General features: G+C 42.6%; 1 protein-coding gene across 4 annotated transcripts in view; it reads right to left on the bottom strand.

Annotated features, from left to right (window-relative positions):
- The window catches only part of pcdh15a (protocadherin-related 15a), a 228,633-nt gene that overhangs the window by 143,678 nt on the left and 70,389 nt on the right, over window positions 1–14,566 (bottom strand). For all 4 annotated transcript variants that reach the window (XR_002170731.1, XM_019891743.1, XM_019891745.1 and 1 more), the window contains exons 3-4: window positions 10,628–10,746; window positions 76–90 (exon numbers count right to left, since the gene is read on the bottom strand). Coding sequence is in view for 3 of the 4 variants with exons in the window: in XM_019891743.1 (XP_019747302.1) it covers window positions 76–90; window positions 10,628–10,718 (106 nt within the window). In the remaining variant the exon portion in view is untranslated. The remainder of the gene's footprint in view (window positions 1–75; window positions 91–10,627; window positions 10,747–14,566) is intronic.

Below are 14,566 nucleotides of genomic sequence, written 5' to 3'. Positions count from 1 at the left end.
GGGGGGGGGGGGGGGGGGGGGGGGGGGGTGGCAGACGAATACACGAGGAGGAAACTAAAACAACAGCCCTCTTACCCTCGTATTGCCAGTCTGAAGAGGTTAGTGGAGCCAGAGAGAAGCAGAGCAAAAAGCATGAAAAAAAATAAAATTAAATAGCGTGAAACAGTTTGGGAGTGGGGGGGAAAAAAAGATCATTATAAAGATGGGCAGTTATTAAAAAGAGGCGAGACATCGGAGAAATGCATTATGGTGGGGGGGGGGGGCATTTACTCCTGCTACCAGGATGATATTATACCGTGTGAGATGGAGGCCGCTTTATCAACGTGAATCAATTGAAACACCGAAGCTCACTCGGTAATTAACGTTACTGTTGGAAGGGAGAAAAAGAGAAAAAGAGAGTGCTCGCCATTTCTTTTGCAGGGAAACTTTTTTTCCGATCAGGAAAATAACTCAAGTACGACCGCAACAGATTTGCCAACCAATCACAGGGTGCATTTTGTGTCGAGTGAACCCGCGTGATCACGGCGGGACACTTTAAAGAACTAACCAAATACGGTGAGAACATATTTAAAAAAAAAAAAAAAATTACATCTGCGTTGCTACTCACGTTCGCTTTAAACACATAGATGATGAGCTTTATTTAGACAAAAGTAGTGCTTAACAGACATTTTTTTTTTTTGCATTTCTGTCCCAAGGATTTATGTTGAAATGAGTTGAGGAGCTTCATTTAGAAAAACAAAATTGTGCCGCTGCGCCATCTTGTGGCATGTTAGTGTCAAGGAACTATGTTGAAGTGATTTGAGGCACTTCATGCAGACAAGAATTGTGCTTTGCAGTCATCTCGTTGCATCTCCATGCCAGGGAACTCGCGTGTTGAAATGAGTTGAGGAGGGTCACTAAGACAAAAATAGTGCTTTGCCGCAAACTTGCGGCATCGATAGGCAATTATAAAGCTTTTTAGAGGGGGGGCCTGAGATTCGAACGTAGAGTCTCTGGACAGTCAGGCAGATGTGCCAACCACAATTTAACCATGCAAATGTTTCTACATTTTTATGAGCGTTGGATCTGTTTTGAGGTATCGAATTCCTTTCAGCACGCCATCAGAAGGTCTCCTCTTACATGACGGTGTGTCATCAGAGAGGCCGAGGCAGTCAGGCAGTCAGTCAGTGACACCGGTTTAAGAGTCACGGTCTAAGGTTTCGCACCGACCTGCTGTCACGCAACAAGCGCGCACCTGTTGCAGGTGCAAGAACGTGCGGCGCTGTCACATGAAATATGCAAGCAGGGCGCATTTTAATCAGGAGCGAAGCCGTGCTGTTGTCGAAGAAACGCGCGCGGCACTTAGCCACCAAATACCAATAAAACGCCGTCTAATATGTTATTGTTCATGCATGATTGATTAAATGAATCCAAATTCCGCTTTAGCGCGCTCGCTGCGTTATCTTGGTTTAAAAACCAACAACGGCTAATTCCTCAAGTGCACTCACCACTCCCCATCCCGGGGTTCCAAAAATAATTAGGCAACCTGCTCCCATCTGCAGAAATGAAAGCGGAAGCAAGAGTCGACGGTAATGTGTGCAAATTGAACCGACTAAGTAGATAACGGTCGGTACGGGCTGAGGAATAAACAAGCGTCTGCATCAAAACTTAAGTATGCAAATGCGTCCTGAGAATAGTAACCGTGAAGCAGACTAAAAGTGAGAGGGTATAAATGTGAGAAGGGAAAGAAGAGTTACTTTTGTGTGTCAGAGTAGGTGGAGGGAGGAAATACTGATGTAAAGCAATCGTATAATTCAAACTTGGCCTATTCGATTTAATATGGTCAGTAGATGAAAACTACCGGTAATGAGCTGTGACATGAATGTAAATTTTATTGTTAGTCAGTCAACAAACATAAACAACCAACATTAAAAAGAAAATCACGCTATATATACACATTTACCCACCAATCAATTGCAAAATGTATAATTACGCCCTCTCGAAACAACTGTTTCAAAACTGCGTTGATGATGGTAACTAGATTGAATCAACAATGTCATCCTTTAGCCGCTAATGGATGATATTAGCGCTCATGCTAACGCTAATAATTAGCGTTTGCATGAGCGCTAATACACCATTTTACAGGTTTGTGCCGTGCAGATTATGTATGAAACATGGGGGCAGTCAAGTCTAAGTGGAAGAAATATGTCATGATTCCATTTTTGGACCAGTTTGGACACCTCTCATGTTGTCTTGGCATTAGCATGAGAGCTAACATTCCTGTTAACAGTCATGCGCTGTGCTTTCACCAACTTTGATGTTTGTCTAAATGGTCTGAAAAAAGTTTGTTGCTGGTTTTGTAGTCGTGGTGGGCGATACGACAATATTAGATCGCTAATGACTTTAACATGTTGACAATCTCATAAAGCTCATGAAAAAAAAGATCATTAAATCGTCTATGCACTTTCTATCCAGTTTCGCCCTATCGGGTCTCAGAGCCGATGACGCGACAATGTCTTTTTTTTTTTTTTTTTTTTTGAGGGATTTACATACATTTTAAATGTTTTATATGAGGATAATGGTCGGTAATGTGCAAATTAGTCTTTAAAAAAAAACATCTGAAAAGAATCATGATCAAATCTACCTATCTTCAATATGTGATGCTGCAATATGCTGCTATGTTTATTTGTTATTCATCATCGTGGCTTAAAATAAACGCAAATGTCATTCGGCAGAGCACAGACGTCCGCCAAGGGCTCGGCATCATATTTGGCTCAGCATCAAGTTGTAAACCTTCATACACATGCGCAAAATTCTTTGGCCATGTGTGAAATAACGCACGAGTGACAACAATTTTACACTTCTGTAAAGAAAAAAAAATTGATGTTGATGTTTCATTGCTAATGGGGAGGTTTAGCAGGAGGAAATGTTCCAAGCTGCAAATGTAATCATGAGTGGCCCTCATGAAAATCCAATGTGAGCAATTTGCACCCTTGCAATTGTAACACTTCACTTGGAAATGAAATAATGGCAGCCTTTTCTCACAAAACATAAAATGGATGAGAGCAATACATTTGTTTAATCCTGGAAAGCAAATATATTCCCTGACAAGAACATTCACTAAAAGGATGGTGCATACTTCAGAAAGCCCTAAAAAAAAAAAAAAAAAAACATGGTGATCTAGAAGTTAAAGCATTTGAGTTAGAATATTGTTGGGTTGTGGGGATGGGCGTTTTTTTTTTCTCCAATCAAACGACAGCCAGTGGAATGATCACCTCTACTCAGTGACATTTAGTTGCTGCTTTTTTTTTTCCTACACGAAAAGTTACCCCTTCCTCCAAGTGCCTGTTCAACTGGAAAAAAAAAAAAATCACCTTTTTAAGCAAAAGATAAATCAAATTTCCCTACCGGGGCGCCAAAGTTAAAGGACAGCAAAGTTAACGAGCGACGCAGGCTAGGAGAGAGAGTTTCAATCAATCATGCACAACCATGCAAAAAGAAAAAAAAATGGGATCACAAAAATCTTTAGTTCATTAAGCTTTGCTCGCCATGTGTGACCACCTCGTTTCCTTTTTTTTTTTTTTTTTAAACCATTTTAGCTGTGTGACTGCAAATTGAATGAAACGTCCTACGGGTGGAGATGTTTATCTGATTTTGTCATTTCTCTCTTCAGCCGTGTAAAATCTTGCAATAATATAGCGCTTAGAGCACAGGTGTCAAAGTCGAGGCCCGGGGGCCAGATCTGGCCCGCCACATCATTTTATGTGGCCCGCGAAAGAAAATCATGTGTCAACTTCTATGATCCTTGCTAGAATCTGTCCTCAAATGCCAAAGTGTCATGTGTAATAAATGACGTTGCGATTTTGCAATCATTTTGTGACCCTGTTTAAACTCACTTCAACAATAATGGAACAAACATCAAACTGTCGTAACGGCGTAATTAAACCGTTCACTGTCGTAACGGCCCGCCGAGGGAAAAGTTCACTCCAAAGTGGCCCGCGACAAAAATGAGTTTGACACCCCTGACTTAGAGGGTGAAGAGGTGGTGTTTGAACTGTGGCGACCTGTGAGACAGAGAAAAGAACAGAGATGGCCAATTGCCAACTCGGTAAACAGCCGTAAACGTCCATATGCAGCCGTAAACACCTTTGCCCTTCCGCATAAATATCGCAGCACCTCCAGAGGAAATATTTCATACCGGAAAAACATTTAAGAGGATGCTCTCCCGACACTAACAGGTTAATAAAATGTCAAGGGTGGAGGTTAACGAGAGGACTAATCCTTACAGCAAACAGGTGGGAAATAACTAATTTTAATTTCCCTGATGGACGGCGACGAAAGTGCGCGGATGGAAGTGGGAAGGGTCTAAACAGACGGGGGGGTCTGGCGGAGGAGAGCCAGACGGGCTCCAGTGGTACATGCTGCATGCCAGGCACGGGCTGCTCGTGGGCAGATGGCGGGTCAAGGCAAACAAGCGACGTTATATTGAGGGCGGGGTGCGGTGAAATCCTTGCATCAGACTGCAAAGTACTCATGTTGTTCTCGGGCGACTTGCTTTGTAACTCTTTCAATGTCGGCCATTAAAAAAAAAAGTATATAGAGAGGGTGAGAGCGAGAGAGAGAAAGAGAGAGAGAGAGAGTCAGCCAATTTACAGCATTCTGACTCATCTTCTATGGAAACAAACTACGACACAAAAGATTTGACTCTCTTCGTCACACACCCAAAAAAAAAAAAAAAGTGAATGTATATATCATTATTATGTGTTAACCATTTGGCTAATTTACATTATGACCACACCCACATTGAGTTTCTCCTTCCATGACTTGGAAGGAAGGCTAGGTGAACATTGGGTATTTTCAAGAGGCTACGCAGGAAGCAGGAAGCAGGAAGATGCTGCTATAGCCAAGTCTAAATAGGAGAATACTTTATTTAGTACATGGTGTGAAAGATGTTGGAAGCGAAAGACAAATTTGGTATGGCACGAAGCAATTAAGTTTAATCTAGGTTGTTCATGGAAACTGTGGACCGTAACAACAGGCGAGAACGACGTGTACTAGTCCAGGGACTGTTAAATTGCAGAATACAATCCAACCACTTATCAGGTTTCTTCAGCAGTGGCGCATAATGACTAAAAAAAAAAAAATGAAAAAAAAACCCACCACGAACAAATTAGCTACATGATTTTTAAAGGCAGACACACAAAATTTTATCGCAGCAGACGGATTTACATCGTTCTCATCCGGTATCAGGAGGCGTCGTGATAACAGGATGTTAGTCGATATTGTTTGGCAAGATTAAGCTTTGGATAGGCGATTCATTGTCTTGGTCGTCTCGTCTGGATGTTTGCGGAGGGGCAAGAATCAGACTCCGCCACTTGAGCCCCTTCCTCTTCACAGGAGGCAATTTGGTGGATTAGTGTATTTCTTTATGACATTTTCCTTTATCAAGACAGGTGGAGATTTGTGTTCGGCGTGGCTGCCCTCAATTTGGTAGGTTAAACCACTTGGCGCCTGCATTAAAGGGGTCGACGGGTCACGAGAAGGCTGGCAGTCGCTCTGACGACCAATCATCACTAATGGCCGCCCCATTAGGACCAATTTAACATTGTTTGTTTTGGTTTCATTCTGTGCGTCAGATTTGTGGGATTATCTTTCTGTAATTTATGTAAACTACAGAGTGAATCAATATAGAGGTGAAAACCTGAGTTAATCCACTTCATGATGAAAAAAGTTTCAACCCAATTTATCCCCAAGACCAGATCAAGTTTGCTGTCAAACTAAACGTAAAACTAGAGATGGATCGTATGTTTACAGTATTTCAGGGCCAATCCCGAGACTGATTAGCAGACTTTTAGAGAGTAGGAACTTCAACACTTAACTGTGTTTATAAACTTTTATGCATCGTGTTTATAAAACTGTGAAGATTTACAACTCCTGAAAGTTTTTTTTTTCATCTCTTTTTAAAAAAATTATATAAACTGAAATAAAAACGGCTTGGTAGGATTTAGTGCAGTTTTCGGCCATTGCAAACCACAACAATGAACCTACTGTTGAAAGACAACCTCTTGGCGATGGCATAATTGGCATTTTTTTTGGTACCATTAGCACAATCCTGCTCTCGTTTCTGGTCTGTTCCGTCTCCTCTCATTTTGTTTGTGACCAACGACGGATCGCCAAGCCAAAGACCTCGCATGCGGAGGCATCAAATCATCCGCCGCTTCCTCACTTTGGAGCAAAAATTTCACGGATCGATGCGCGCAGGCAGTCGGCGCTGCGTGGTTTCTTTTTGCCTGCCATCTCTGCCGAAACAAAGAAAGCGCTCTGTCTCCCCTGCTCGCCGATCATTAACCGACAAGTCTTCCCCGTGGAGAGGAGGGGCAGGGGGGAGGTGGGAGTTCTCGCCGTAATTGCCCGTAGGTGCTTATTCTAAAGGGTCAAATTGGAAGGATGTGTCAGAAGCGACGGGGAGGAGGCGGAGGAGGAGGAAGAGGGCGTGTGGTACTATTGATTCCAACATCAGACATAGCGGTGCACAATAATTCCTGCTCTTTCATCGTAGAACAGGGGTGGGCAACATAAATGCCGGAGGGAGCCATCAGTGCAACTGGGGGGGGGGGCACATGGGACCATGCACTTACTAACCAGATGTATGACAAAAATATGAGATCCACAAGCCTAACCCAGCAACAAAGGTTTTGAAGCAAACAACAAAATAACCAAATAGTGGATTTTTTTTTCCTTTCCCCCAGTGCAAAGGGCACTGCTACGAAAACACATCAGTTACAGTTTTGTCCTGCATGTCATTTCGAATCAGCGAAAAAAATGGGAAGCCCACTCATGTCATTCAGGGCAGTACACGACCGGGTGTTAAGTGCAACTCAGACATGTCTGTCATCTAGTGGTGAGTGATGATATTACAACTTAAAACTACAGTCGATCCCTGCGTATTCGCAGTTGGACATCTTTTTTTTTTCAATGTTTTATCATAGATTAGATTTGCTCGCATTCATATATTTTGTGCAAAAATTGCACTTTTGTCATACATCTGATTAGGAAGTCCATGGTCCTATGTGCCCCCCCAGGAGCACTGATGAAAAATCCCCCCCCCCCCACAACATCCCTGTCATAGGGGAGGATTTGTTTGTCTTCACCTTCAGATGCCGTCTTCGCCTCTCTCGGAGGTTATGGGTTGCAATCATCGTTCCCCCATCCGTCGCTGACACACGATCACCTACCAAGAAGCTCCAGGCAGGGCCAATTGGAAGAAAAATCCCTGCAAGCTCAGAGCCCCGTCTAACTAGGAGTACCCCTCTCCTCATTTTCCGTCCTGTACTGCCCTGGAGCCTGATTGGAACGCACTGGCAGACAGATTAAACCCCATCCGCTGTCAATTCAACGCTCCCCATTTTCCAGAGGCTGTTTGAGCCAGAACCAGGCGGCACATCTGGCCTCTAATCAGAAAATCCCCAAAATAGACAATCACTGTGAGTCGGAATGAACGTGCGGCGACAGGACGGCGGCGTGGTCGTCACATGGCAGGAGCGTCATTCGGAATATCGACTAATCCACACCCTACATACTCATAAATGCTGGTGTGCGTTGGTATGCGGATTAAGCATCAGGAGGGATTTAGCAGTGATGTATGTGCACTTTACATCTGGCCACTGCGCTCCGGATTGATGTTGGACCTTCGTTGAACTGTCGGGCGAGGTCGTCTGCACTCGTGTTGGCATCAATGGGCGGACAAGAAGGTGCAAGGCGGGGTTTTAGCATGTCGGGGAAAACTCCCGGAATGAGATTACAGAAGCAAAGTCAAAAGGAGAACATGAAGGGAGAGGGGATTACTCATGAAACATGAAACGAGGTAGTGACGAAGAGAGCGATTGAACGCGCAATACCTTTGGTCTTCGAGATTAGCGCAGATGAATCCGTGCAAAGGCCTTTTCCTGCTTTGAAAAGTGTCGTTGTCCATGCTGAGTCACAGAACAGACTGGATTGGTTTCCGGTTAATCTCAAAGTACATAGTGTAGATTGTAGAGAAATGGACAAATATTGGGAGCCGAGGTTTGACTTTTGCTGTTTCATATTCAGTTAGTTTGAATGTTTTTGTTTTTTTTTAGTTTAGGTATTTATTAGTTTTAGTTTTTGATTTAGTTTTTTTGTTTTTTGTTTTTTTTTAATATACATAGCATTTGCCAAGACCAGGAAAAGTCCACTGGAACAAAGAGGACAGTTCAAGTCAAAGAAAAAAAATAGCTACTTCGACTTCAGGGAGTTGCTCCAACCTGAACTCACTCGACAACAGCGACCCCCCCCCCCCATGGAAACAAAGATCGTCAATGCTAAAAATAGATTTCACTCTCTTTATTTATTACATTAATGTTATTATGTGAGATAACTTTACAAACACATCGTGATTCGTAGTAACTCCGGTAAATAGATTATACGTAATGAATGTCTTGTGTATTATGTGAATGTTTTTAAATGTACCTTTGTGTGAAGCACATTGAACTGCCTTGTTCACAAAACATGCTCTGTAAATAACGTACCTGTTATCTAAAAACACTAATTTTGCCTTGTGTTATTTATATTGACAAAAAAAAAATACTATATTCAACTGATATCAAATTCAGAGATTCGACCATGTTCAAACACACCAGTGCCCAATATTCAAGCCCAATCATTCTGGCAAGAGCTAAAGGCTAAAGGCGCCTCAAGGTGGGCAGAGGAAGGAGATTTACGAGGGAGACGTCGTATTGAGGCGAGGTGAAAATAAAATCCACCCCTGCTTAAACCGACACCATCCCTGGGTGGAACTAAAGACTCACATGGGCAATTGCAGCAGCCTCACCGGCTCCGACCTAATAAGTCAAGAAAGAGGAAACGCTACCAATGTGTTAAGTGGAACGTGGCGTGCTCAAAAGTGGCTAAATGTCACCAGATGACATCACACACGGCAACGGACGTGTGAATTTGTGACACGGTTACGTCATCTTTGCACTTTGCCTGCCGTCGAACAGGCGCGGGCCCCTTTTGGCGGTATGCATCGACTTGCTTCCCTCGCATAATAATATTGTCTGCCGGCGAAGCCAAATTACCAAAAGATTTCTTCATTTGCATATGTTCTGCGGCTTCCTGTCAGGCAACAAGAAAAGCATGAAATAACGGCTGAAACACAATTCAACACCCACATGTGCTGCCGCTGATGCCGCCGCCGCCGCCGCTACTGCTTGCACTTGCGCTGCACATAATTACAAGAATTAAGCCATTATCGAGAAGACGAGAAGAAAAACCTGCGGCAGTGGTGAAAAAGGTAATAGGAACCAGAATTGGAGTAAATTTTATGATCAGTCATCATAATATGAGACAGATGTTAACTTACAAAAAAAAAAGTCACCAAGAGAAAAGTGCATGTATAAAGTCATCATTTTAAGAAAGGAAAAAAAAAAATGCTACGGGGACAAAAAAAAAAAAAAAACAGTCACATTTCACAAAATGAGAAATTGTATCAGAATAAATTTGTTGCAGTGGAACAATCAATGAATAGTTTAACCGGAAAAAGTAGCGGGATGAGGAGAAATGTCATTCCAGCAGAATAATAACAGTAATAGACGAAGAAAAAGGTCAGTTGTGGTTTTTTTTTTTCTAAAGAGGAAGAAGAAATTGTTCAATTCAAGAGAATGACATAGTCATATTCCGAAACGATCATACTTTGATAATTACAGTTTTGCTCGTCAAACATGAAATGTTATTAGATTGAAATTGTACCACAGTGGACCCCAACACATTTGGGCTTTGGCATTCGCGATTTCACGTATTTGCAGGTTTTCATTTGCCCTATTCGTGCCTTTTTGTCCTTTTTTTTTTTTTTTTTTTTTTTGTCAAGCAAGTTGCTCAGAAAAGTCTGTGCAACTCGCAGCAGAGTCGTGATATTTGTCGGCAAAGGAGAGCGTCAGTCAACGTTCTGTCCAAGTGGATTCGCATGTCACTTTGATGAAAAGGACAGAAGGAGATGCATGTGCAAGCTGGACAGGTTGGATATTACAGACCCACACCCTCAAAACATATTTGCTTTTCTTATTCATATTAGCGACCAAATGAAAACTTTTTTCCGGAAAGGTTATACTTTTTAATTTAAAATAACTTCTTTTAACCTCCAGGACCAAGTGCATGGTCCCATTTTAAATCCACCTCAAATTTATCGTATGAGCATCATCCTATCTTTGCACTAAATTACTTCGTCTCTTAGGTGGGGCGTAAGTTTGCAAACTCCCTTTTGTTTTGTTGCTAGCAAGGCGTTCGCGACCGACGTCGACTGAGCTACTCGAGTGTCCGCTCGAATGTAGCACGCCCACGGCTTCTACGCATGCGCACTCCCCGCTTACCTTGATCGATACGAGAAACAAATTGACGACAATATGCTACGACCGTTCTGACTCAATTGAGCATACGTTTACATTCGGGGAAGCGCATCGTAGGATGTGCGACGTCATCCTCAGCAAGACTCCTTTGGCTTTTTCAGTGCGGCCTTCATACTTGCTCATACAATCTAATGTCAGAGGATGTCACGCGGCAATAATCGTCTTTTGATGTTTTTTTTTTCCTCAAAACAGAGCGACCGCTTTTTGACAAGATATTCTGCTCTTACCGTCGGTGTCTTGGCCCCAGACGGCGCTTAGCGAAGACAGGATGACCATTCCTGTCGCCAGCCATCTGATAAACCACCGGCCCCGTCGCATCTTCTGTCAAGCCTTATTGCCTGCCAACCTTGGGAGAGAGAGAGAGAGAGAAAAAAAAAAAAAAAAGATTTTTTTTTTTCCCTGTTTGAGTCTCATCACAAAAATATGCTTGGGCAACACACAAACACCTCTCCTCCTTCAGTAGGCTGTCACTTCCCGTTTGAAGCGCACTGAACAGAGAGAAGGCACTGGCAGTTTGGGATAAACCTACAGTATTAGTTCCGCCTCAATCTTAATACTCCTGCAGCATTCTTCTCTTGTGCTGCTGTCACCACGGCGCCGTTCGGTTGTTTGTTTGTTTTGCAGGGGTTGACTCCCATTCCGTTCTCATCGGGCAAAAATCCATGCTCGATAGGATTTGGGTCTGGAGAACGCCAACGGCTTGCACTTTTTGCCCCGTTGGGATCGGTTCCCACTCAATGACAGTGTGAATGTGGGTGTGAATGTTCATTTGTCTCCATATGTGCCCTGCGACTGACTGGCGACCAGTTCAGGGTGTCGTCTGTCTTCCGCCCGAAGTCAGCTGGGATAGGCTTCGGCGACTTCCCGCGACCTTGTTCAGGATAAGCGCTGTTGAAAATGGATGGATGGATGATTCACCATCTTAATCTACTGTGGCTATCCAGCCAAAAATGATCAATGAAGATTTACCAGAAACGTTCGACCCCTTGGCGACCCTAACGGAGACATTTCTAAATCATCACCACATCACTCGCTCATATCTCAGCGGTCGCAGATGCCCGCAAGAGCTCCTCCCACGAGCACAATCAATAAGGTCCCTCAAGCACATCATGTGACGCAAAACCAAATCCGGCGCTATTCGGTTAAAAGTTGGAAAAAGGAATGTCTCAAAAAAAAAAAAAAAGATCACACAACAACATTAAAGTGATTGAATCAAATCGGTCTGGACTGCAACGGAATCAAATTGTAAGTGAGCTTTGTTTAGCACTGCATCTGTTACTCACTAAAAGTAAAGTTCCATCTCATGACCCTTAAACAAAATATGCCTCAAATTAATAAGGGGCATTACGGGACAGATTTTTGGAAATACAAACCAACGCATCCTCAACATTATGAGGTTCCACTGCACTCATTTACATCCTGTTTGTCCTGCACACCATTTAAAAACAATTTTAAAGAGTCGAGACCAATTTTTTTGATTGAATGTTATGGGTCATTATCTTGCTCGCAATCAGTTGGCTGCATCTTCCTCCATTAAATTGGCTGTTGCCGTAGACTTCTGGGGTGATTTTGTTGCCGCCGTCATGCAAAAAAATCGTCAATTAAATTAGCAAGTGAATCCCTGGAGAAGCAACGCAAGCTAACGCAAGCTAACACAAGGTATGAAATTCTCTGCTTCCGACTTTGCTTGAATAATTGGAAGAGAAAACAAAAAAGGGGGTGAAAAGCTTTCAGATGAGATGGAAGAGAGATTGCAAGCCAGGTCCTCTCTGGAGACTTTCAATTTGACAGAAATTCCTGCCATCAAAATCCGCCATCACAATGTTAAAGGCTGCCAATGCATGTACAAAGTCTCATTGTTCCAATTTGTTGAACTTTTACAGACTGTTAAACCTCCCCTCAACTTTTTCCTGGCAAGTTCATAGCAGGTAGAGCTAACCCTCCTACTGGAAAGTGACAGAGCGTGAATCGGTGCGCCCGTGATGACAGCGTGATTGACCTTAAGTGCTGCTGCTGCTGCAGCACTCTGCGGGAAAACACCGCGCACCGCTTCCCCCAATGAATCTACCTCGTTACCCCCGACAGACGTGCGTCGACAGGGCACTTGGAAGGCCAACAATGGAACACACAAATTGCAACAGACTTCTAACAATGGCCAGATAGCGTGGCGTGAAAGATTGGTTAAGCAGTATCAAGTCGGTATATGTGTGACGGGCCACAACAGTTTGCAACTCCCTGTCGCTTCTAAAACCGCTGACACTCAGGTGGATTATAGATGTTATTTTAATGTAACACTGCAACACAGTATGGCAAGAAGAAGTTTTGCAATCGGTCCTCGACAACTATCACAGTGCATTCCTTGTAGCTCTGCTTTTTAAAAAAATATTGTCTCTATTCCTTTTTTTTTTTAACTGTGTGATTGTAGAGGGATTTGAACTAAGGCATTATGATAAAATGATAATCCAGTAATCCAATTTTACAACTATATACAGGGGAAAAAATGTTTTAATTGACTCATTTACGAGGTGTCATTGAACACATCACACGCAGCAGAGACGGCTGCGTAGCAAACATGAAAGGCGGCCACGAGGAATTGCGGGTTCGTACTAATGATACGATCAACGAAATGAAAAAGAACATAAATAACTACGTACATCAAAACTGAAAAGAAACAAGCATTACCCAGTATGGCGAGAGGAAAGGTGAAGTATAATAAGTCACTCGTTTACGAGGTGTCATTGAACACATCACACGTAGCAGAGATGGCTGTGTAGCAAAGCTAGCTTTGGTTTCGATTAGCTTTTTTTAATTCAGTTAAATTCTGTTTGTTTTTTAATTCGGTTAAATTCATTTTTTGGTGTGGGTTTGTGAGTCTTTATTGGTTTTTAATTTTGTCGGAAATGCCTCGTTTTTAGTTGTATTAGTTTTAGTATTTTTTGTTTTTTAGCTTTTAAAAAAATAGGGTATTTGTGGAGCTTAAAAAAGGCACGGAGTATGATCTAATAATTCCCAAATTAAATGCAATAGCCGCTCGAGTTTCTTTCTTCTGTATACTAGTACAGAAATATGAAATAAATAGATTTAAAATAAACCCCGAAAGGATCACGCAAATGATCACATTCATTGACAAAGACTGAAACAAAGGAAATGTTTGCGATATTTCCTGAACGTAAAATATAGTTCCAGTTTTTGTTTGTTTGGAGCAACCGTTCTCTCTTTTTTTTTTTTTTTCAACATTTTAGTTACGGTATTTCATACGTTTTCATTCACTATAATAAAGTCGTCCCAAGGGTAAAACACTCGCGACGCAACAATTGACTGTTTGTCAGCTTTAATTTAGCCTGCACATCCTTTACAATCTACCTGGATCAGTCATGACACTGACCCTCTCGCTGACCCACTCCACTCAATACACTCTAATTGATTAACAAGCAACGTATGAGAGGTCGCACCCTGAACTACAGCTCGACTAAAGAGAATTCATTTTGAGTGATCAAATCGAGCTGTCCCTAATCTTGAAAAGGGTTTCTCTGGGGTCCAAGATGTGAGCGAATAAAAAATAAAAAAAAATAAACTGCTGCTGACTGAGCTGACAAGCAGGCAGGCCGTACTGTGAGCACTCGCAGATCAACAGCAACACGGCCATCCAAAGAGAGCAGAAGTGTCATACGCAAAAGAACAGCGACTCCTCTGCTTTTTATCAATCTCATCCTGGTGCTTTTTTTTTTTTTGATGGCACACCTGTCTCCCACAAGGCTTTTTTTTTTTTTTTTTTTCATAGAGCAGGCGATAAGCTGTGAAATCAACCTTCATAGCATATGCTTGGCCCAGGACGATAGGGAGTGACTCGCGACAACACTAACATTCAAAGTGGTTCCCTTTATCCCGCTCCTCCATGGAAACCATGGAGGATATCCATCATGTGATGTTCATAAAAGCACGCGCGTCGTTTTTTACGTAAGGTGCCTTTGGTGTTCTTCCCCGTTCTTTTACCACTGACAGTCAGGAGTGACAATTTTAAGAGACCGCATTGTGGCAAACTAAAATGTTTCCAAAGTGAGGGCTGCCCAATCATGAATAACTGATGAGCTCAATGTTGTTTTCTGTTGACCAATGAAAAGACAGCGTCGTGTCTCGAGCCGCCGTTTAAGACCTGGACATACCCT

The sequence above is a fragment of the Hippocampus comes genome, unplaced genomic scaffold (assembly GCF_001891065.2).
Source record: "Hippocampus comes isolate QL1 unplaced genomic scaffold, H_comes_QL1_v1.1 scaffold121, whole genome shotgun sequence".
NCBI classification, from domain to species: Eukaryota; Metazoa; Chordata; class Actinopteri; order Syngnathiformes; family Syngnathidae; genus Hippocampus; species Hippocampus comes.
This window is presented reverse-complemented; position numbering and strand designations above follow the sequence as displayed.